General features: G+C 38.2%; 1 protein-coding gene across 3 annotated transcripts in view; it reads left to right on the top strand.

Annotated features, from left to right (window-relative positions):
* Dennd4a (DENN domain containing 4A) overlaps window positions 1–24,583 on the top strand; it is a 109,765-nt gene that overhangs the window by 39,802 nt on the left and 45,380 nt on the right. For all 3 annotated transcript variants that reach the window (XM_029543003.1, XM_029543002.1, XM_021206603.2), the window contains 9 exons: window positions 1,164–1,333; window positions 2,193–2,434; window positions 7,245–7,311; window positions 8,718–8,776; window positions 11,300–11,444; window positions 11,721–11,896; window positions 14,689–14,789; window positions 18,320–18,538; window positions 19,488–19,633. In XM_029543003.1, the coding sequence (XP_029398863.1) occupies window positions 1,164–1,333; window positions 2,193–2,434; window positions 7,245–7,311; window positions 8,718–8,776; window positions 11,300–11,444; window positions 11,721–11,896; window positions 14,689–14,789; window positions 18,320–18,538; window positions 19,488–19,633 (1,325 nt within the window). The remainder of the gene's footprint in view (window positions 1–1,163; window positions 1,334–2,192; window positions 2,435–7,244; window positions 7,312–8,717; window positions 8,777–11,299; window positions 11,445–11,720; window positions 11,897–14,688; window positions 14,790–18,319; window positions 18,539–19,487; window positions 19,634–24,583) is intronic.

Genomic DNA, 24,583 nt, shown 5'->3' on the forward strand with positions numbered 1-24,583 from the left:
CTTCCTCTTCCTCTTCTTCTTCTTCTTCTTCTTCTTCTTCTTCTTCTTCTTCTTCTTCTTCTTCTTCTTCTTCTTCTTCTTCTTCTTCTTCTTTTCTTCAAGTTATGGTTTCTTTGCATTCCTCTGGTTGTACTGGAACTCAGTCTGTAGATCAGGCTGGCCTCAAACTTAGAGATTCATCTGCCTCCCGAGTCAGATGTTTTCAATTTCTCTCTTCCTTCCTTCCTTCCTTCCTTCCTTCCTTCCTTCCTTCCTTCCTTCCTTCCTTCCTTCCTTTCTTTTTTGTGTTTTTTTTTGTTTGCTTGTTTTTTTGTTTTTTTTTTGTTTTTGTTTGTTTTTTTTTTTTTACAAGACAGGGTTTCTCTGTGTAGCCCTGGTTGTCCTGGAACTCACTCTGTAGACCAGGCTGGCCTCGAACTCAGAAATCCGTCTGCCTCTGCCTCCCAATTGCTGGGATTAAAGGTGTGTGCCACCACTGCCCTGCCTGTTTTCAATTTCTAACCCCACAATACTCAGGATAAAGCTCTGTTCCTAGGATATGTTCAGTGGAAGATACCTATTCCATTTTCATGAGGAGATTAACATGAAACACTGGGTTGCTTGAAATTATCTACATATAAGTTGGGATAGTTTAGAATTATTTAGAAGCTAAGTTTGAGGTAACACCATTGTAATATTATAAATCTTTATCTACTCTTTTGTGGGTTGTCTTTCATTTGTGTAAGAATTTGCACTTAGTCTCGTATAGGAGAATGAGTATATATATATATATATATATATATTCATATTCTCAGAGGAATAGTTAACAAGAGTGATAGTGTGTGTACATATACTAATAACCATATTGAACAATTTAAATATATGCTTTAAGGTGTATGATTTAAAGTGAATTTTTAAGTGTGTTTAGAGGGTTCTCTTTTCCTTGTTACTGCTAACAGCCTTTGTAGATGAAGTTTGATAAATGTTAAATGATTTAATAGTTACAATCTTTGAAGGTTAACATCTATATGGAAACCCTACTACACATTCAGAATTATCTGATGAACATATATGCAAGTTTTTTACTTTTTAGATGTGTGAAATAAGAAAGCATTTTATTGTCATTCAACTTAAAAATACTTACACTCCAGACAGTGACCTCATGTTTCTCACTGCTGCCATAGGTCTAATTTGCAGATATCCTCAAGAAGATTACGAGTCATTCTCACTGCCAGAATCCGTTCCCCTCTTTTGTTTGCCAATGGGGGCAACTATTGAATGCTGGCCACCAGATAGTAAATACCCTCTTCCTGTGTTCTCTACATTTGTGTTAACTGGAGCCTCAGCTGAAAAGGTACGGTGCATTTAACTAGATTGCTGATTTCTTGTATATTTTTAAGTCATAACCTTCATATCTGCAAGAAGCAGTATAAAAACTAACTAAACTGAACCAATAATATACATTTCTTCCATTTTGTTGAATGTATTATATCCAGAGACAGGAAAAGAGTTTTCCCATCCTCCCAAATGTTTGTTTTAAAATATAAGTGAAGACTTTTCTCATCATCAAATATTGGTTCCCTCATTGGTTCTTTTTCTGTGATAGAAAAAACTCCTAAATCATGTCAAAGACATTATAAAATGTAATGTGATTTAGGAAACAGACTTCCCTTGTTACTCTGGGGACCAAAGCTTGCACTTGCAAAGAGAGTTCTGCTCAGCTACACCGCAGCCCTGGAGCGACAGAGTGGTAGAGGAATCACCTGGGCCAGCATTCTCGTTTTGTAGATAGGGAAATCATGGCACAGAAAAATGAAGTGAATTGTTTACACTTCTCACTTATCTCACTTTCTTACTAAATAATTTTCAAACATTTCATATAAAAATATTGGTATAATACCTACTTTTTGATTTTGTTGTTGTTTTGAGACAGCAGTTTTGTGTAGACCAGGCTGCCCTAGCTCTTGCTTAGACCCTCTACTTCCTGAGTGCTGGGATTAGAGGATTGAATCACCGTGCCAAGGCTCAGTTTCTTTCCATTTTTATTTGAAAAATACAGTTTTTTTTTCTTGAACAAGATTGATTATACCACTATGTTCCTAGTCCCTGACACCTTACCTGTACATAACAAGCATCCACTAAATATTCAGCTGATCATCTGTTTTGAATACATAATATAAAGTATACTTATTAAATGCTTTCTTGTTTTACAGGTCTATGGTGCTGCTATTCAGTTTTATGAACCATACCCTGAGGAGAACCTTACAGAAAAGCAGAGACTTCTATTGGGTTTAATGTCTCTGGTAGATGGAAAGTCTGATAGTTCTAGAACAATTCACACTAACAAATGCATCTGTCTTCTTTCTCACTGGCCTTTTTTTGATGCGTTCAGAAAATTTCTGACTTTTCTGTATCGTTATTCCATCTCTGGACCTCATGCCCTTCCAATTGAGAAGTAAGTTATAAGTTCCATGGCTTAAAATTTGACAGTCCTCAGGGCAGTGGTGGCACAGGCCTTTAATCCCAGCACTTGGGAGGCAGAGGCAGGTGGATTTCTGAGTTTGAGGCCAGCCTGGTCTACAGAGTGAGTTCCAGGACAGCCAGCACTACACAGAGAAACCCTGTCTCTAAAAAGAAAACAAAAACAAAAACAAAAACAAAAAAAAACACAAAAAACATTGACAATCCAAGATGGGCATGGTGGTACATTTCTGTGAGTTGGAGGCAGGCCTGGTCAACATAGTGAGTTCCAGGATGACCAGGGCCATAGAAAGAGCCCATGTCTCAAAAAAATTTGTCAGCCCTTTCCTTTATACTTATATTTATACTAGTAGTTGATTCAATTTTATATGGAAATTGGGTTCCTTGAGAGTTGTTTGCGAAAAACATTTGGTTACTTCATTTTGGTTATTTTATTTATGTAAAATGTTATACTTTTAGTCTTGTTATTTCTAACAATTTTATTTCTGCCAGCAGATGTCTTAATTTATTTTGAAATGAGTTATTTGGAATAAATATAAAATACTCTTACGAAGTTTATAGCTGCTAATTTGGAGACGTACTAGAACCAGATTTCTTTGCAGTGCTAGAGGTCAGATCCAGGGCCTTGCACAGACCAGGAAAGTGCCTTGTCATCAGCCACATCCAGCCTGAAAATGCTAGAACTCTTAACTGCATTTATAGTGCTTTCATATAGTTTAAGGTATAATAAACCTTTAAAGTGGTCCTATGTTTAGATATGAATTTTTAAAAAAAGTTTGATAAAGACATTTTGTTTTTCATTTGTAATTTTGATAATTTACTAAGAGCACTAAAATGTGATAATGTTTCATGCAGTAAGACAGCATGCAAAACACATCACTGCAGTGTGATGCCTGCCTGCAGTGTGACACCTGCCTTTCCAGGTTTACAATCACACTTTGATCTTTGCTACTTCAAGCTGTCATGTCAGTTTCTGACTCTGATGAGAGTTGGGAAGCAATAGAGTTATCGTAAAAGCATTCAGATACAGCATTGCTCCAAGTATCCCGTGTTCCTGACTACTCTTATTGTTAGTGGTCAAAACCTAGCACTTCTGAAATTCTCTGCTGTTGGAACCCCTTTAAAATCGTATAAGGAATCAGTGAGCTTTTCTTTATGTGTTATGTTTTTCAATACAGACATCTTATTGCAACAGAAATTAAAGCTGAATGATAATTTATTTATTCACTTATAATCTACTTAATAATTAACAAACTAGTTACATGTTTAAACATTTCTTTGAAAAGTAACTTTTTTTAAACAATGGTTAGTGAGAAGAGTGAATTTTTACATTTTTTATTAATCATTTTTTCATTTACATTTCAAATGATATCCCCTTCCTCATTTCCCCTTCACAAACTCTCATCCCATCACCCCTCCCCTTTGCCTCTATGAGGGTGCTCTTCCACCCACTCCCACCTCACCAGATAAGGACATCCTCTGCTACATATGTAGAGGGAGCCATGGATCCCTTCATGTGTACTCTTTGGAGTGGTTTAGTCCCTGGGAGCTCTGGGTGGTCAGGTTGGTTGATATTGGGGTTGTAATCCCCTTCAGCTCCTTCAGTCCTTCCCCTAGCTCTTCCATTGGGGTCCCCGGTCTTAGTCCTATGGCTGTGAGTATCTGCATCTGTATTAATCAGGTGCTGGCAGAACCTCTCGGGTACAACCATACCTAACTACTGACAGCAAGCGCTTCTTGGCATCAGCAATAGTGTCAGGGTTTGGTGTCTGCAGATGGGATGGATCCCTAGGTGGGGCAGTCTCTGGATGGCCCTTCCTTCAGTCTCTGCTCCATTTTATGTCCCTGTCTTTCCTTTGGACACAAACAATTTTGGGTTAAAATTTTTGATATGGGTGGGTGACTGCGTCCCCTCAATTGCGGACCATGCCTATCTACTGGAGGTGGTCTCTATAGGTTGTATGTCCCCTCTGTTGGGAAGCCTCTAATGCCTTGGCTAATTGAGCCCAGCTGAGTTCTCTTTCTCGATTCTGAATTCAGTCAGTTGCGGTTATAGTCTTGGTTGAGGTATGTGAAGAGAATCTGACCTCACACAGATAATGTAAGTAGAAATAGGAGGGGCACTTAAAGTCATTTTAGGATTGTGGATATTACTTTTTGGCATTATCCCAAAGCTTGGCAAGTGGTAGTTTCTTCTCACTTATTAGTAATGCAAAATATGAAGCCTAAGCAATAAAGTTCCCTTCTGTGTTCTATTAAAATCTGAAGGTCTCTCTCAGTCTTGACTGAACATTAACTCATGCATGCATGATCTTATAGCATTGTGTATAAGTCATTTACACAGCAATGCTTCATTGAGGTTATCACATTGGAACATAGTCAAATGTCTTCTTCAATATAAGAAAATCCCTTGTTAATATTTATAGCATCAGAAGAGTTTTGACATTTGTAGTGTGTGTGTGTATGTGTGTGTGTGTGTGTGTGTGTGTGTGTGTGCATATGTGCATGCATGTTAGCATGTCCTTGCCATGGTGCACAGGAGGAGGTCAGAGGATAGCTTGCAGGAGTCAGTTCTCTTCTTCCAGAGTGGGTCCTGGGGTTGAACTCAGGTTATTAGGTTTGACATTAAGCACCTTTACTTGCTAGCACAAAACAAAACAAGCAAACAAAAAAGATATTTTTTTGTTTAGTTATTTTACAAAGCTCATTGTGCTGCCAGAATCAAACCAGGCCCTCCAAGACGCCTCCCTCCCAGCTACATTTCCAGTTCTCAGAAAAAGCTTTCGAATATTGCAAAACTTTTGGGTTCATGGTGACAAATTCTTACTTTTCACTTGAAAGATTGAATTTAATTATTAATAAATATCTCTAGTTGTTTTCCTTGAAGTAATAGCACTTTGTTAATTCTGTGTGGAAAATATCTGTTAAATGACTAACACTGGATAAGCTTAATTTGCCCATCATCTTCCAAACAAAAATGGCATTCTGTGTGGGGAAAAACAAAACAACAATTCAATCATAACTCAGTCCTGTAAGTGCTTTTGCAAAAGCAAGATGGCGACTGTGCTTTTGTCTGCATTAGTAATGCTTTATGGGTACTTACCCTTTATCACAGAATAATCTAAATGTATACTCCAGAATTAAGATACAGGACAGATATTTACTACCTCAAATAACAGTAATTCAGACATTCTTTTTTTTCAAGATTTATTAATTATTTTTATTTTATATATGTGATTGTTTTGCCTGTATGTGTGTCTGTGTACCACATATATGTCTTGTGCCCTTGGAGGTCTGAAGAGGGTACCAGATCTCCTGGAACTAAAGTTATAGATCGTTATAAATTATCATGTGGGTGTTGGGAACTGAACTGCGTTTTTTACAAGAATAGCAAACGCTCTTAACTGTTGAGCCATCTCTCCAGCCTCAATCAGAGGCATTCTTAAATGGCATTGGCATTTCTTTTAGTCTCTAGTCATAAAGCAGTAAAGTACAACATTTACCAGTTTAAGCCTGCCTTGATCCTCATAGGCTGTTAGCCGTTTCATTCACAATGCTTTGACACTATCATTGCCATTGCCAATTGTGTGAGAAAGGCAAATTGAGTCTCTCAATTACCATAAAAAGATTTTTAAACTTGCCCATCCTCCATGAATGAGTCTTGAATTTCATGAATCATGCAAAAGTTCTGATTTCCTGACTGCTTAAGATCATCAAGCAGATGTGTGTCTTGTGGTACTCATTCCTCTAGTCTTTATTTTCCTTCCAGTTTTTAAATAATAGTAGAGACTAGTAGCTTTTCACAGACTCTGCACAGTTCATAGTTAAAACACGGAATCAATAACTTTTCCTGTTCTCTATTCATTTGTAATGACCTCACTTCTACAAGTAAGATAATCTTTAAATAGTGTTTAGAAGAAAAACAATACAAGAAAAACAGCTTATTTATTCCCAAAGAGAATAAAATATTTTTTATGGTTTTTTTTTTACCTTCTATAATATTCAAAACAAAACTTACTGGTTGGTGAATGACTGTAATCTTTGTGCTCAGGACGCAGAGGCAGGAGGATTACAAGTTAAAGACTATATATCAAGTCATATCCCTAAGAGCCAAAGGATGTAATTCAGTGAAAGAACTTGCTGGTGTGTGGAAGGTTTTGGATTTGATCCTTATCACCACAAACAAAACAAAAAGCAAAACAACAAAAAGCCATCTTGTTGATGTAGATTTTTACCCATTGTTTAATGGAAGGCTTATTGAGGACGGGGAAGTCTTCCTTTGTTGCCCAGACTGCCTTGAACTCCTGAACACAAGTGATCTGCAGTCTCCCAAGTAAATGGAACGCCAGGCACCACCACCTCACCCAGGTTTAATTTTTAGCACCTCAGATGGTTTTGGCACAAAATATGTGGGATTAATTAAAAATATATTACAAATATAAGAATTAGTTTTAGTAATGTTGATTATTACCTGCTTAGGAAGAAGAAAACATGGTTTTAAGACACTAAAAATAACATAGGGTTGCATATAATCAGCTGTTAACATGACGTTACTCAGTTTAAGCAGAGGTGACTTTAATGATTCAAACAACTGTTTGTGTTACTTTGTTCCTACAGTACTAGGGGCTTTGGAGCTTAAGTGCACAGGGCCTTAAGGAGCTTGAGTTTGTGACAGCATGTTAACCATGTAGCAAATGGTATTAATGAGTTTGTGATGGCATGTTAACCATGTAGCAAATGGTATTGAGTTTGGAATCAATTGCGTTTCTGTTTTTGTTTTTAAGGCATATTTCTCATTTTATGCATAAAGTTCCCTTCCCATCTCCTCAGAGGCCACGGATTTTAGTTCAGGTAAGGGTCTTTTAATAGGAAGATCATAAGAATTACTAATAGCTCTGTCAGCATGTGACATAAGAATAGCAACTTTATTGTGGGGAAAAGTAGAATGAGCTCTGGAGAAAACCAGATGCTTGTTCATGTTGGATCCTGGCTCTAATATTTTATTAACTTCATCCACAGAAAAGGACTTTTTGTGCACACATGTAATCCCAACACTTGGGAGGGTTGAGAGTTTGATTTTAGCCTGAACTACATAGTCACTTCTAGGCCAGCCTTGTTTACATAATAGGTCTGTCTCAAGAAAAAACGAAAAGTATGCAGACAGATTATGACCCCCCCACACACACACAAACATTGTTTCTAACTATTTGAAAGTCTATGCCTTTGACGATCATATAGTCGGTTAAATGTATTAGAATAGTTATTAAAAATAGTTGTACGTTTATATATTACAGGAGGGAGGAAATGCCTGTGTCTTGGATACAACAGGAAAGCTTAAATGACTATAAATGTTTCACAGTTGAATACGTCTCTGCTCTTTTACTTATGTCTTGTTTGAGGTCTTGATAATTTAAACTGCCTGTTTATTTAATCTATGAAATGATTCATACAAAGGGAATATTTTCATGTGTTGATTCCATGTGTGTTGCTGGTTACCACAGCCCTGAAGGTGGAATTATTAGTATTAGAAATCATTTAGCAGATAGATATTTACTGATAGGTAGAAATGTTCATAAATTTGAAAATGCAGATGAAATTAGTTGCATTATTATATGATACTGATAAAATTTCTAGAGCATACTTATTGATAGAGTTGACAGCTGGTCTACATATCTGTTCATTACTTCATGACACTGAGTGCCAGGGTGCTATCTAGTACACACGCATGTGGGATTGTTTTATAGTAGAAGCTGGCATATGTTTCCTTTATAGATATTTTGTAAATATTAATCTTTGCAGGTTATCTATTCTCAGTTGCAGGGCTCCACTCTGCTGTTACAGCACAAAATCAGTTATTGAGTTGTATGTATGTGTGCAAATCTCACGGCTATATTCCATTAAGACTGCTTACAAAAAAAAAAAAAAAAAAAAAAAAAAGACTGCTTACAAAGCAGAGAGCCCATGGGTTTGTTAGAGGTCATAAGTTTACTGACCCTAAATGTATGGTATTGAGTAAATTTAACCTGTTAACATAAATTTATTAATATAGAATTGGGGAAAAGTTAAAGACATAAGAGATAGGATTCAGAGTAAGAAGTTGGAAGGAGTCAGAGGTTAGGGCATGCTTTAGAGAATCCAAATAGTATTATGTTGGTGATCTGGGAAACTTCATGGGTAGCTTCATTAGCCGATGTCTGTTATGAGTGCGTGGTGTGTCAGTGTTCATCTTTATATTTGCTTTGTTTTAAATCTTGCAGCTATCCCCACATGATAATTTGATTCTCAGTCAGCCTGTTTCTTCGCCTCTTCCATTAAGGCAAGTAAAGCTTCGGTTCTGTTTGTCTCTTTACATGTATGTGTACACAGTCCCACGGCCATGCATCTGCCAACAGAGTCTAGAGGTTGGTGTTGGGTTTCTTGGAAGTGAGTTACAGGTTGTGAGCTTCCCAACATGGGTTTTGGAACTGAACTCAGATTCTCTGGAAGAGCAATGGGCATTCTTAGACACTCAGCCATCTCTCCAGCCCTAATTGGTTCTCTAAGTCTAGTGTGAACTCAAGTAATGTATGTGTGTATTGTCTTTCCTAGCTAAAATTTCAAATGTTACTGGAAGCTCTTTTTACTTAAGTGTTTCTTAGCAGTGTCTTTTTTACTTAATATTGGGGTTAGTTTTTGAGAAGAAAGCAAGCTTTTAAAATAGTGTTTGGTATTTCTGTATAGCCTTGTTATCACATACTTACTATGTGGTAATAGATTATGAAGGCAGTTTATTTTTGGCTCTAATTATCCTCTAAAATATATCTGAATACTTTTTCTTTTTCAAGACAGGATTTCTCTGTGTAGCCCTGGCTGTCATGGAAATTGCTCTGTAGACCAGGCTGGTCTAGAACTCAGAAATCAGCCTGTGTCTGTTTCCCAAGTGCTGAGATTAAAATTATGTGTCACCATTGCCTGGCTCAATATATACTTCCAATTTAATCCAAAATAAAATACTTATTAAACAGTACATAGTCCATCATTCTAAAAGTTCAGAGAAGTTACAAAGTATGTTTTCCCTACAGTATCATTTCTTGAAATTTAATTAGCTATGTAATTTTTCTGTCAGAAATAGTTATGGTATAATTAAACTATTATCTTGCACATACCTTAGGGAGACCAGCTGCCGTCTTTGACATTCATTCTGTAAGAATTACAGATGATTTCATCATTAGCCCTTAGCCCAAAGTGCTGAGTGTTTTCCAAGCTCTTATCTGAGCTGAAAATAGGATGGACACACTGATTACAAATGATTGTAAGTGGCCGAAAGGATTTTATGCAGGTGACAGCATTGCTGAGATATAACTTATATATCACAAAGGTCACCCAAGTAAAGTGTGCAAATCAGTGATTTTATTCACAGAATTCTGCAGCTGTTATTGTAATAAAGTTTTGGATACATTACTGATTCTACAAAACCAGCCTTGTACTGCTAACCTTGATTCTGTCCATTCCAACATATATATTCTCAAACACATATGCACAGGAGTGCGAACACACACACACACACACACACACACACACACACACACACACCTGTTGATCTTTTTTACTGTTCTGAAGATTTGTCTCTTGTACATTTTATGTGAATGAAGGGATACCATATTTAGTCTTTTCATTTCTCACTCCCTTCACTGAGCATTTCTAGGTTCATTCATGTGAGGCACACACCACTGCTTCAGTCCTTTTCCCCCAGCTAGTATTTCATTGTCTGAACACACTGCATTCTGTTTACCTGTTTATCTCTTAGGAAGCCTCTATATTTTGGCTATTGTGAATAACTTTGTTTTGAACACATGCAAGTTTTTTGTGAGCATGTTTTCATCTTTTCCAAAAACCTTATTATTAGCTTTTGCTTCATTGTAAAAACATTAACCCAGTGAAACCAGTTATTTACCATTATACAGGCAAAATGTTCATTGGTTACTAGATTACTTAGTCCATATTTTTTCCTATCTAGAACATCTAAGTTTATTGTTTTATTAATTTGCTTTATAGCTGTATCTCACCATTTCTTAGCCCTTAGTTTCCTAATGCTATGATTATTATAATAGTGAGGAGTTTATAGTCATAAATCCAAACTTAAATATTTGTTTTTCCTTAAAAGGAGACTGGCCTGAAAAGGCATGGTTTTGTGATAAGGAATACTATAATTAAAAACCTTTCATTAAAATTAGGCATGGTGGCGCATACCCTTAAAAGTCCCAGGACTTGTAAGGATGGAGTAGACAGGTCTCTATAAGTTTAAGGCCAGCCTTGGTCTACATAGTGAGCTCCAGGACACTCAAGACTATATAGTGATACTCTTACTCAAAAGAAACAAACCAAAGACCTTTCCATTAAAGGATTAGCTTCTAAGAAAACATTCTTTTAACTAATTAAATTTGTTTGAGAGGGCATTATACAGCAGATCTTTTTATATAAAATGAAGCAGATATGCAGATGTGTTAGTGAACACCAGTAATCCCAGCACGTAGCAGGCCAAGACAAGAAGATTGACCATTGGAGACCAACCTGGGCTACATAGCAAGACCCTGCTCCAATAACAGCAGCAAAAGAAAAATGAAAACGAGCAGGACAGGCAGAAGACTTTTCATTTTCCATCCTGAATGCAGTGCTGAAAAGCCTTAAAAGTTCACACACACATTCTTTTGGACTGCTTGTGATATTGTGTCTGCCCTGCCCAAGAGCAGCACTCGTGTTTAAAGTTGAATATGCACAACCCTGCTCTCTTAGATAATTAGGAGTTTAAATTGTTGTTTTGTTTTTTGTTCTTACTGTGTATTTTTGCTCGGACTGACAGTGGTGGAAAGTTTTCAACACTACTTCAGAATCTTGGCCCTGAGAACGCCGTGACACTGCTGGTGTTTGCCGTAACAGAACATAAAATTCTCATCCATTCCCTACGGCCCTCTGTGCTCACCAGTGTGACAGAAGCGTTAGTGTCTGTGAGTACCATTTCTTATAGGCAGTCAGGTCAGCTTAAACTCAATTTATTCACGTAGTTGAAAGTCATTTTAATGCTTAACTACATTTCAGAAAGTAATGGATTTATTCATTGTTGAAACAGTTTTAATTTCCTCTTAATTTTAGTTATAATTATTTAACTCGTTATCAAACATTAAGCTACAGGTAAAAATCTAAAATATAATTTTGTATATGTGCTGATGATAACTTCTTCAACATCAAAATCCTAATATTCTTCCTTCTTTTGTTTCTCCAAGATGATTTTCCCTTTCCACTGGCCCTGCCCATATGTCCCTCTCTGCCCACTGGCTCTCGCAGATGTCCTCAGCGCACCGTGTCCATTCATAGTAGGCATTGATTCGAGATACTTTGATCTTTATGACCCTCCACCAGATGTCAGTTGTGTCGACTTAGACACCAACACCATTTCTCAGTAAGTACACTTGAGCCGTCACAGCTGAGACTCCATGACTTCATTGTCTCTGTATGTGAATTCACAGTTTATAATTGATGACTAGTTTTCTTTTTGAGATATATTATTTTTTTTGTCTTTGGAGTTTACCATCTCCTTGTTAGCTCTTGCTGTGCTTCAGTAGAGTATATTTAGGACATTAGAGGTGGTTGTGTTGGAAGAAAATACACTTTTACTCCTCAGGCTTTAACTATTTAAGAAACATAATCTTATGCTTACTTGAAAAATTACCACAAGGGAAATCCAGGCAGATAAAAGTTGGGGTTGGAGAGATGGCTCAGTGGGTCAGGAGCTCTTGCAGAGGACATGGATTCAGTTCCAGCACTCAAGGCCTCTAACAACGGTCCATAACTCCATTTCCAAGGCATCTGATGCCCTCTTCTGGCCACTATGGAGACTGCACATAAAATTGTACACTTACATAAAAAAATGTCTTTTCAGATGATGCTTGACAGAGCTAGTGTCTCTAGCTGCATATGTAGCAGAAGATGGCCTAGTCGGCCATCATCGGGAAGAGAGGCCCCTTGGTCTTGCAAACTATATATGCCCCAGTACAGGGGAATGCCAGAGCCATGAAGTGGGAGTAGGTAGGTAGGGCAGCAGGGGCGGGGAGGGGGGTATAGGGAACTTTTAAATTAACCTCTTCTTAACTGGGCATGGTTGCACATATCTTTAATCCCAGCACTCAGAACGCAGAGGCAGGCAGAACTCTGTGAGTTCAAGGCCAACTTGGTCTATGTGGTGAGCTTGAGGAGAGCCAGGGCTATTTAGCGAGACTCTATCTCACTGATATCTTATAATATTTGGTACTTCTTTCTACTTTGATTACTAATTAATTGAAGATTCAAAAATGATATGAGTTGTTTGCACTTGGCTCCTTCTTTAACATCAGCCATCCATGCCTTGTGGGGACCCCATAAGTGCACTAAAGTGCTCTGCTGTCATTTATCCAGAGTTCTGTAACTCCAACCTGAAGTTTGAAAGAAAAATGAATTCCCAATATAGGATTTTTAGTTTCCTTTTCCTACCCCAGGTATATACAATACAGATTAAGTTCTGAATTCTAAGACATTTCTGAAGAAGGGGAACTAAATTAATATTTATAAAATATAATATGCATCAAGTCTCGTGTATAGCCTAGTAGCCACACTTGAGTCTGTGTCCTTTATGAGAAATTTCACAATTCATCTTGACACATAAGAAAGGGAAGGTTTAGACTTTGTAAGCAGTTAAAGGACACATTGTTTACTTTGCCATCACTTGTTTTCTAAACTGTTGATCTCTCACTGTGACACTAAGACTTCTGCCACTAATGATGAGGTAGCAGTGACAGGCAGTAATCCTGTAAATGGAGACAACATGAGCAAAAATGTAGAAGGCTATCAGAGACTAAAAATTCAGGAAAACTAGGTAAGGACCGCATTTCTCAGAAACAATATCCAGGGCAAGGGGAGGAAATTACATGAGTAGTGAATGCGATACTTTTGTATCCATTTACACCAAAAACATATCCTGACTATCTATAGAATGGTAACAAAAATGCAAACCAAATAAATGTTCTCCTTTCTCTGAGTCTAAGACAGGTGTGAGTAGAGGTAGGGGATGCTATTGGCAATATTTCATCAAGATAGTGATGTGAAAAGTCTCTACATTATAGGCTCCGTGTACCATACTCTTAGTCACATTATAAATGTAAAAGCTACTAATTCTTTCACACAGAACATCTGCAATTTTATCCTGCTCTGCCTTTATTTTTATTTCATTCCTTGGAAAAGCGGATAAATTATAAAATCATTAATTTTTATAAGAAGATTAGGCTTCTTTGTCTACTATTTCTGCTTATTTTTCAAAATGGTATTTGTTCTATAGGAATCTTGGGGGACATTTAGAGATAAAACCCTAGCTTAGGAAGTTCTACTGCCCACTTGTACTGAGTTGTTCTTTGTGCATAGAACATAATGAGTTTGCTTGTCTTCTCTTTTTCTCTTTATTTTTCAACATTCAAAGTGAGTATTCATTACTTTTTAAATGTAAAAGTATTGAATAAATAAGAAATAGACTAAAGAAAAGCTTAGTTATGTTCAAAAGCTTTATGGTATATTATACCTCCGGGCCCATAGGTAGAGAGACCTCCTGTGTTAAAGGAGATTATAGATTCCTCCTACAGAAAGAGATATTAGCTTATAAGCAGATAACCTCTTTTAAAGTTATAAAATGTTTTGTAATACTGTACTTTGCTCAAGGAATTTAATATTTTAGAAGCAAAACTCAGAATAATTTTTATTTATGCTTTGGAAAGTAAGAAACTAAGCATATAGCAATGTATTTTAATAAGGTCTGTAGTTTCTAGGTTCATTGAAAATTTAGTAATATCTTTTCTTCTCTTGGGGAAAAACTGCTAGAGTTAGATTTTCCTGCTGTTCAATTGTCTAAGCCTTTGCACATGAGAGCAAAGGGTATGCTCGTTTTGTCAAGAGTTCTGTTATTACATGATCCAGCAACATGTAATAGACACATATGTACAGAGCAGGGAATGCTGACATGTATTTCAGAGAGGATTACACCTTCATTCAAATTAACTTGATATCGTCACTATCCCAGTGTGCCTCTGCCAGGTTTTCTTCAGTAACCTGACTATTCAGAAGGTGTTTCATTTGTGGTTTGATGGCAGTTTCCCCTTCATGTATAAATGTGACAGGAATATCCCCTCCAAAGGTCCATGTAACACATGCACTGTTGTCTTTTAATCTCAGAACTGGGGACAAGAAGAATGTAGCCTGGAAGATTCTCCCAAAGAAGCCATGTAAAAATCTGATGAATGCACTGAATAATTTGCACCAGCAGTTGGCAAAGTGTAAGTAGGTAACTTCAGTAAGGCATATAATGTACTCTGAGAAAATGACTGACCTTTTCTGAATTATGTTTTTTAGCTAAGGAAATACAGGTAATAAGGAAAATAGAATGATTGCATGTCACCTTGTGCAGGGCCCATCGGCTCTGAATAAATGCTAATTTGTGTAAATGCTGCTAAAGGGAGTATGATACTGGAACTGATACTTACTTTGTTTTAAAGAAAGTGGTAACTGGATATTATAATGCACTCGTGTAATCACAGCCCTCGAGAAACTGAGGCAGGATAATCACCACAATTTCAAGTCAGCCTTAAAACTACATAATAAGTTCCTGGCCAGGTAAGCTACTGGTAAGACCAGTATTCAAAAGAAGAAAAGAAAAAGAAAAAAAGAAGAAGAAAAGGGCTATTTTAGTCTGACATGGTTGATAGAAGCTATAACCCCAGCATCATTCCGAGGCAGAGGCAACTAGGTTGTTGCAAGATCAAGACCAGCCCTTGTTCACAATTTCCAGGCTTGTCGGGACTACACAGCAAGACCCTGTCTTTAAAAAGGCAGTTGATTCAGATTTTAAAAAGTGTTTACAGCCATGCCTGGTGGTGCACAAATTTCATCCTAACACTTGGAGGCAGGGACAGATCTCTGAATTCCGGGCCAACCTGGTTTACATAGTGAGTTCTAGCCAGAGCTACATAGTGAGACTGTCTCAAAAAAACAAAAATGAAAAGAAGGAAGGGGAGGAGGGATGGACAGAAAGGGGGAAGGAAGGAGGGAGGGAGGGAAAGGAAAGTGATTATAGTCTTTAAGGCAAATAAACATTAAGGCAAAGTATGTTAGAAGCCAAATGAGTAATTTATAAATAAGTATTTTACAACTTACAGATTTTTCATAAAACCACCTTAAGATAGTAAAATTCAAAAGGACACAAAAGAGGTCATTTTCTTGAATTTTGCCATTACTGAAATAAAATGAAGAAATAAGGATTGCCACTGGTATATTTTCTTCATATATAAAACAGAAAGCTTTACAAATCTAAGATGGATGATTTAAAGTACATTAGGAAATGCTGTTGTCAGTGAAAAAAGAGTCAGGTCCTAACCTCTTCACTAATGCCTTTCTTGGAACCATCTTCCACTTGCTAAAACCAAAATGAAAATTGATTTTAGGATATGAAATGTTTTAGGAAAAAAAAAACTTATATAAAAACATATCCATAAAAAAAGATCCAGAATTTCTGATAAAAATTAAGCTTTTATTTCTTGAATTCTCTCAGTATTGTAACAATGGTCCATTCAGTGTCTAAGGTTTAATACTTATTTTATGAAATATGGTCAGTGGTGATGTGGCAATATATATATATAGTTCTCATGCATTTATTATGAAATGCAGACATAGGAAATAGCCTATACCTGTGAAGGTCCAAGATACTAAGAATATAGCTTGAAATAGAATGTAACAGTATAAATAAAGTTTAGAAACTAGCCAACTCCATGGTAGCTCAAAAGTATCACAGGATATATTTTTTAAATGACATAAAACAGCAAGCTTTACTCTTGTGGATCAGGTCAATTGTTTACATATTTTTGTTCCCTATTTGCTTTCTAGAAATGCTCTTGTTCCTATGGGGATCCACAGAATCAGCAGCTATTGTAGCCAATATAAATAACTCAGTTGATAGTCTGTCCAACTCTAGTGGGCAGAATGCAGAAGATACAGCCATGGATACCAAGGACAAGATGTCTGCTTTTTAAAAACTGTGTGTGTGTTTGTGTGTCTGTCCATGTATGTCCATATGCACATGGAGCCAAAGATTGATGTCATGTGTCTCCCTGGATTACTCTCCAACTTACCTTTTAAGTCTTGTGTATATGTATGTGTGTGCTTTGGGCACACAAGGTTAAAGGAAGGCGTGAAGGTTAAAGGACGACTCTCAGTAATTAGCCTTACTTTCCACCCTGTTGGAGGTGGGGTCTCTTCTTGCTTACTGCTGCCCTCGCATGCTCCCGGCTGATGGGCCACGAGCTCCTGTGTGATTCTCCCTTCCTCCCTCCCATTGCAGGAGCACTGTGATTACTCATGCAGACTACTCCATCTTGCTTTCTATGAGTGTTCTAGAAATCCAAACTCAGGTTGTCAGATTTGCATTCCAAGACCTTTCACCCACTGAGCCTCCTCCCTCGTGTTATGAACTACACTTAAAGCGACAGATGTTTAAGGAATACTGGCAGTTTAGATAATTAACTATTCCTTAAAAGGTCTTTAAGTTTTGAAGAATTTAGAAACTTCTGTCTTGCCCCTTTGAGAGTAGGTGTTCTATTATATCTAAATGGAATGCATTTCTTACCAACAGGGCATCCTTTGACATTACTACAACAAAGTTATAGAACTCGGGGAATTAACTTGGGGCACCCTCATCTGCAGCCCAAAATCAAGGGTTACTGTTTTGTATTTCTTTTCTTTCAGTGTGGATGTAAATGCACCTGGTTACATGTGGAAGTCTTCCTCTATTGTTGCCCACCTTATTTTTGAGATAAGCTCTCTCAGTGAACCTGGAGCCTGGCTAGCCACTGAAACCCTGAGATCTCCCTGTATCTTTCCCTCTTCCTTAGCCCTGGGGTTGCAGATGCACATGGCAATGCCTAGCTTTTATGTGGGCTAGGGATATAAATACATGCCTTCATGTGTGCACAGTAAACACTCTACCTGACCAGCCTTCCTCATCCCAGGTTTGCCTGTTTTATAAATAAATTTCTTTATAGAGAGAGGATCCAGTTCCAAATCAGAAGCAGATAGTTGCAAGTCTTTTCTATATCCTCTAAAACAGTTTTTTCTTTAATTATTTTCATAATATTGCTCTTTCAGAGGATCCAGATTTGACTCCCAGCATCCATACGGTGGCTCTAGGAGTCCTCTCGTAAACTCAGGCTGTGCGTCATTGGCAGGAGTGCTTCAGTGGTGATGCTCCCTCGTCTGCCTCTCATCACTGTGCTCTCGGTAGCTCCCGCTAAGGGATGCTGGGCTTCTCAGTCCATCTTACTGGAGGGACAGAAGTGGCTCCTCTAACATAAACTACTCCTTACTACCTATTGGCTCATGATTGAGTTGTTCAGGGAGAGGCTTTTTGTTTTTTTAATCCTTCTGTTTTAGCCCACAGGCTCTTGGATTTTATGAAGAAAGGAATTGAAATGATTGTATATTCTATATTTCCAGTGCCATGGTTGTTAGGAACTTTCTTTACTAGTGTGTGTATAGACATACATACTCACACGTACATACATAGTTATATTAGAGCATGAACTTACTCTGATGATAGATTTACAGGAATAATTTTAGGTGTAAGTTAGTTAAAATATGCTCAACAGAACCTCAAAGTGATAGAGAATTTTTTCTTGAGGTTTGCATACTATGAAGTGATATAAATGGAAGAGTTATAGTTATGTGAGCAATTTTGAAAAAAAATACATTTTGCATTAAAACTAGCGTGAGCCTTATTTTTCATAGACAAAATTTCAAACCCTGTATTTCTTCACAGTGCAGCAGAGACCAAGAGATGATGGACTAATGGACTTAGCAATGAATGATTATGATTTTAATTCCGGGAAGAGGTTGCACATGATAGATCTGGAAATCCAGGAGGCATTCTTGTTTTTCATGGCCTCGATTTTAAAAGGTTATAGATCATACTTACGGCCAATAACACAAGCTCCGTCTGAGACGGCGACAGATGCAACCTCTCTTTTTGCCCTTCAAGGTGAGTGCTCATATAATAATATAGCTTTCATGTTGTTAAGCTTAAACTTGTAATAAATCATTTGTTCTCTGAATTAATAGTCCATGTTTAGCTAAGCACACATCTGCTCTGAGGCTGTGTGAGTGCCAGCTCTGTAGGGCAAGTTCTTCATTAACCGGAATCCTAAGAACAATTCTGTCTGAGAACTTCAGAACCTCTCAAGCACATTTAGTTTCACTTTGTTGTGTCACATTTGTGTTGAGGTTCCAACAGTCTCTGTTTTTAGGGCTGCCAGGAACCCTGGGACAGTCACCTCCAAGCTTGAACAGCCTCGTTTGTCTTATTTCAGTCTGCTTTACAAATACTATTTTCTTAGACTACAGGGGGGGGGGGGGAAGGGAAGTTGAGAAGCCCACAGTACAATTAATTGGTATCTTGCTATAGATTTACTTTCTCTTGGATTTAATATTTGGAAAAGAAATTAATCTAATAAGTATGTGCTCAATGCCATGTAATGTCGAACATTTGGAATGTATCAGTAAGCAAAAGAGGTGCTTCTTTCATTGAGTGTGTAGTCAAGAAGATGGGCAATTAGAAGGTAATCGAGTGAGCAGATTCAGTTACAACCATAAATAGGATAAGTGCAGAGAGAGAGAGAGAACAAGGGGCAGAGAAAGCACGTACATAACATGACACATACTGTGCACAAGCAGTGGTTGCAGAGACTGAGCTGTACTGGTTTATGTTGTGCAGGCAGTGACATGGCTCTGAGTGAAAGCGTGCACCATCTGTGTGCTCCTTCTCTATTGCTTTTCCTGCTTCTTCCCCATTTATCAAAGAACTTAAGTTTTGTTTTGTTTTTCAGTAAAATTGTAAACAAAATGAGAATATAGATGATAGTATTGATCAAGTTTCTTTTAGCAAAAGATTTTCTGAATCTTTTCTCACATTATCTATTTATACTGAATAGCTTTCTTAAGAAGCCGGGACCGATCACATCAAAAATTCTATAACATGATGACCAAAACACAAATGTTTATTCGCTTCATTGAGGAATGTTCTTTTGTCAGCGATAAAGATGCAAGCCTGGCCTTTTTTGATGACTGTGTAGATAAAGTAAGTAGTCTGCAGTAATCTGCAGTGCCCTGGCTTATTTTATGTGACTGTTATAAATGTTATGTTATTGTTTCTATTTATAGCCGGTAACAAAAATCTAAAATAATCTTATTTTCATACTTGGCCACTTACAATGAGAGTTTGAGCAGCCTCCTAGAAATTGCAGCACATACTTTTATTAAATTTTATTATTAGTATTAGCAAGAGAGAGAGAGAGAGAGAGAGAGAGAGAGAGAGAGAGAGAGAGAGAGAGAGAATGTGTGCATCTGTGCACATGTGGGCAGGGCGGAGAATAGTCTTGAACAGTTTGAAAGTCAGTCCTCTTCTACTGTGGGTTCCAAAGATGGAGTAAGTGTGCTAAGCTTGTGTGTGGCAAGCACTTGTATCTGCTAAGCCATCTTTCTTAAAGCACACTTCTTTTTTCTTTTCTTTTTATTAGATATTTTCTTCATTTACATTTCAAATGCTATCCCCAAAGTTCCTTATACCCTTCCCCAATCCTGCTCCCCAACCCACCCACTCCTGCTTCCTGGCCCTGGCGTTCCCCTGTACTGGGGCACATGATCTTTGCAAGACTAAGGGCCAGCCTGGCAGTGGTGGTGCACGCCTTTAATCCCAGCACTTGGGAGGCAGAGACAGGCGGATTTCTGAATTCGAGGCCAGCCTGGTCTACAAAGTGAGTTCCAGGACAGCCAAGGCTACATAGAGAAACCCTGTCTCGGAAAAAAAAAAAAAAAAAGACTAAGGGCCTCTCCTTCTGTTGATGGCCAACTAGGCCATCCTCTGCTACATATGTAACTAGAGACATAGCTCTGGGGGGTACTGGTTAGTTCATATTGTTGTTCCTCCTATAGGGTTGCAGACCCCTTTAGCTCCTTGAATACTTTTTCTAGCTCCTTCATTAGGGGCCCTATATTCCATCCAATAGTTGACTGTGAGCATCCACTTTTGTATTTGCCAGGCACTGGCATAGCCTCACAAGAGATAGCTATATCAGGGTCCTGTCAGCAAAATCTTTCTGACATATGCAATAGTGTCTGGGTTTGGTGGTTGTATGTGGGAAGGTGGAAAGGACCCAGATGTCCCTCAACAGAGGAATGGATACAGAAAATGTGGTACATTTACACAATGGAGTACTACTCAGCAATTAAAAACAATGAATTCATGAAATTCTTAGGCAAATGGATGGATCTGGAGGATATCATCCTTAGTGAGGTAACCCAATCACAAAGAACACACACGATATGCACTCACTGATAAGTGGATATTAGCCCAGAAACTTAGAATACCCAAGATACAATTTGCAAAACACATGAAACTCAAGAAGAAGGAAGCCCAATGTGTGGATACTTCGTTCCTTCGGGGAACAAAATACCCATGGAAGGAGTTACAGAGACAAAGCTTGGAACTGAGATGGAAGGAAGGACCATCCAGAGACTGCATACTTCTTTTTACAAAGATTTTTTAAATCACTGTTTAATTATATGCATATGTATAGGAGAGTGTGAGAGGCCAGAAGAGGGCATTATATGCCCTAGAACTGGCATTATAGACCTGCTGTAGATGCTGGGAACCAAACTCAGGTCCTCTGCAAAAGCAGTAAGTGCTTTTAACCACTGAGCCGTCTCTCCATCCCCAAAAGCATACTCCGTAAAGGTGTTTGGTAAGAATTGTACCTTAGCAAGGTTAAGGTTAGGTTCATACCCTGTCTTTGCGCTTAGAGAGTGGGACATTTTCCCAAGCACATGAACCTCTAACATTCTGAAATATCACATGCTTAAAGCAGAGGGCACAGCATAACAGACCTCATATAACTATTTTTACAATCGAGAGTGAATATATACCTTATACTAATTATATTTTAAATTCACACATGAAACTATTAATTTTCTGCTTAGTCCTTTTATTATTAAGTGAGATGGTGCTGGGTTTGTGCTGGAAACTAAGGGGGCAGGAAAACAATGCCTGAACACTCTGTCTAATCTTGAGTACGGTTAAGAAAGTTGAGTTGCCTAGAGTAGACACCTGAGCCATGGTGAGCAAGGAGCTTCCATTCGGAGATCTGGCTTGACATGGGACTCAGAACAAGAAGGCAAGAACATCCTTCCTGGGGCAGACAGGTATCCTCGGGATATCAGAACATATCCAGAATGAGAGGAGTATGATGGTGAAGGTAGTGTAGAGCTCAGGAGCCTACACAGGGCCAACAGAGTGGGGGCTGGCATAGCAAATGGGATGTTAGATTTGGGTTTGGATGCAGGAGATGCCAGCATGGTAGGCATGAAATTCAGTGTGTACGGGCTTGTCAGATTAGGGTGAAGAAGTCATCTGCATGGGAGCAAAGCACCAAAGAGGGGAGAAAGTTACATAAAGGTAGGGAAGAAGTTCAAATAAATAAATGTATTCAAAGTGATAAAGATTACCGTGGTCAGGAAAGGCATATACACATACAAACTTAGAGAGAATTAGAACAAACAGAGAGACAGAGGGAGGGGATCTTTGGAAACACTATTGGTTTTCTGTGGTATTCAAAAATAGAAACAGCTATAGGAATAAGTACATGTATCTGTGTACGTACACATATATTCTGTGACTTTGTATATTAAGAAAACCTAGGATCAGCCACACCTTAATACCAAAGAGGCGTAGACTCTGGCTTCTAAATAGCAAAAGGGATCAGTACTCTTTGGAGAAATGATTGGTTTCTTTTCCTGTTGCTAGGATAAATACTCTGCCAAAAACTACTTAAGGGATAAAAGGATTATTTTAGCTCATATTATCATGTCAGGGAAGTCAAGGCATCAGGAGTTTGAGACAGCTGCTCCATAGTCAAAAAACAAAAGCAATGAATGCATGCATGCATTTTCAGCTTGCTTCCCCTTACACAGTCCAGGGTCCTCTGCCTAAGGAATGGTGCCACCTATAGTGGTATGAGCCTTGCCACCTTAATTAATCAGGACAGTCACCCACAGATATACCTAAAGCCCATCTTTCAGATGGTTCTAGATTCTGTTAAGTTGAAAGTTGACACTAACCCTCACAATTCCATCCTCTGTCAATTTGTGAGCTACCCATTTGGGTTGTGGGACTTGAACTCCAGTTTCCGGCCCTCTGCAAAAGCAGATGAGCCATCTCTCCAGCACCATTTTCAATATTTTAATAAATATTTTAAGCATGCCTTGTGGAATAAAATATTGACAAAAATGGGAAGGCATATCTGTAAGTTTTTCTCTAGAGCCTTTTTACAAAAATAATTATGTGCAAGAAAGAGAGAGGGGGAGGGAGGGGGAGAGAGGGAGGGAGGGGCTTAAGGAGGGAGGGAGGGAGGGAGGGAGAGAGAGAGAGAGAGAGAGAGAGAGAGAGAGAGAGAGAGAGAGAGAGAGAGAGAGAGAGAGAGAGAGAGAGAGACTGAAAGATTGATGTTCCATATGGTACCAACTCTCCACTGGTCATATGTATGTACATCCTTTATGAACAATGACATGCATTTGTATAATGTTATTTCCATATCAGGCTAACTGAGTCATATGAGACCAAATTAGTGGCCAGGACTTAGCTAGTGACATGCAGCCTACTTGGGAGCACTGAGCTAGGTGGCAAGATTCTAGTTAAGTATTAAAGGAGAATTTTTTATAGTGTTTCTTTTTGATGCATTCACTATATTTTTATTCACTCGTCTGTGTTTTAGTTAAACAAAACCTAATGTCACATAGTCTAATGAGATACTTATTAATATTGTAGGCTGTAAAAGACTTGTAATTTTACTCCATTTCTAAGACATCCTGTCCTAAGGAGATCTCCTAGTAGTTAATACTTTAGATTGTCTCAGGATTTCTGTAGGTTACTTGATATTTATGTGATAGGAGTCAATGTAATGGATGATTTGAACAAGTCCTTTGAAAATATACATTCCAAGGTCTTGCTTCTCTTGCATAGAACCTGAGTTCACATTCTAACATTCTTTTTTGTAACCTATTTGTTTTTAGCTACACTGCTTTGTGCTCCAGGTGGGTCTCATGCTTCCAGCCACCCACCCAGGGACTCTTATTTCCGAATGGAAGACACACACACACACACACACACACACACACACAAAACCACACACCAGTTAATTTTAAAATTCCTTAGGTACCTCAAAGGCTGGGCACTCCTAAACCTTCCCCTGCTATCCCAGGCCCAGTCGGAGAAGTGGCCAGTGGGCAGTGGGCAGCGGGCAGCGGGCAGTGGGCAGCGGGCACCCACCTGAATTCTTACATGGCTCATTGGCTTTATCTCCTGCAACTCTAATCTGATCCGTCTCCCACCACATATGGTGATCCTCTGTCTACTCCTCTCTCCCGAAACTTAGCCCACCAGTCTCCCTTTGCCCAGCCATTAGCTGCTGACATCTTTATCGACCAATCAAAAACCAACTGGGGACAAGGACCTTCAGTGTTTGGACACACAGATTCCTAATTAAATCAAAGTGTTAGAACCAATCTCCAATACCTATTTAAGAATTCTAGATCCTATGAAATTTTTCCTATATACACACATTGAACTACTTGAAGATTTTACTGACTACGCAGAAAATCAAAGCTAAGAAGTATGGTGCAGGTATAGATTAGTAACAAAGCTAAGCAAAAACGAACGAATGAAATCCTGACCCACAGTTACTTGTATTTGTTTTGTTATAATTCAAGGGACACTTTATTGGAGAAAATAAAATATCACAAGGCCTTGTGAGTATCTTAATAAGCTTCAGATGTAAAGTTGGAGCAGAGGTTAGTTGTCTCTGGAGTTACAGAATTCCTGAAATTTAAGTACAGTGTACCTGCCTTTCATATCCTGGATCCCTATAAAAACACTGAACATAAAAACTCAATAAATAATTTTAATCTGCAAGCATTTTCAGAATGTCTTATTACACTTTGAGAATAATCATTTGTGTTGTAGGCTATTCCTTACTTG

Source organism: Mus pahari, chromosome 10, assembly GCF_900095145.1.
Source record: "Mus pahari chromosome 10, PAHARI_EIJ_v1.1, whole genome shotgun sequence".
Lineage (NCBI taxonomy): Eukaryota > Metazoa > Chordata > Mammalia > Rodentia > Muridae > Mus > Mus pahari.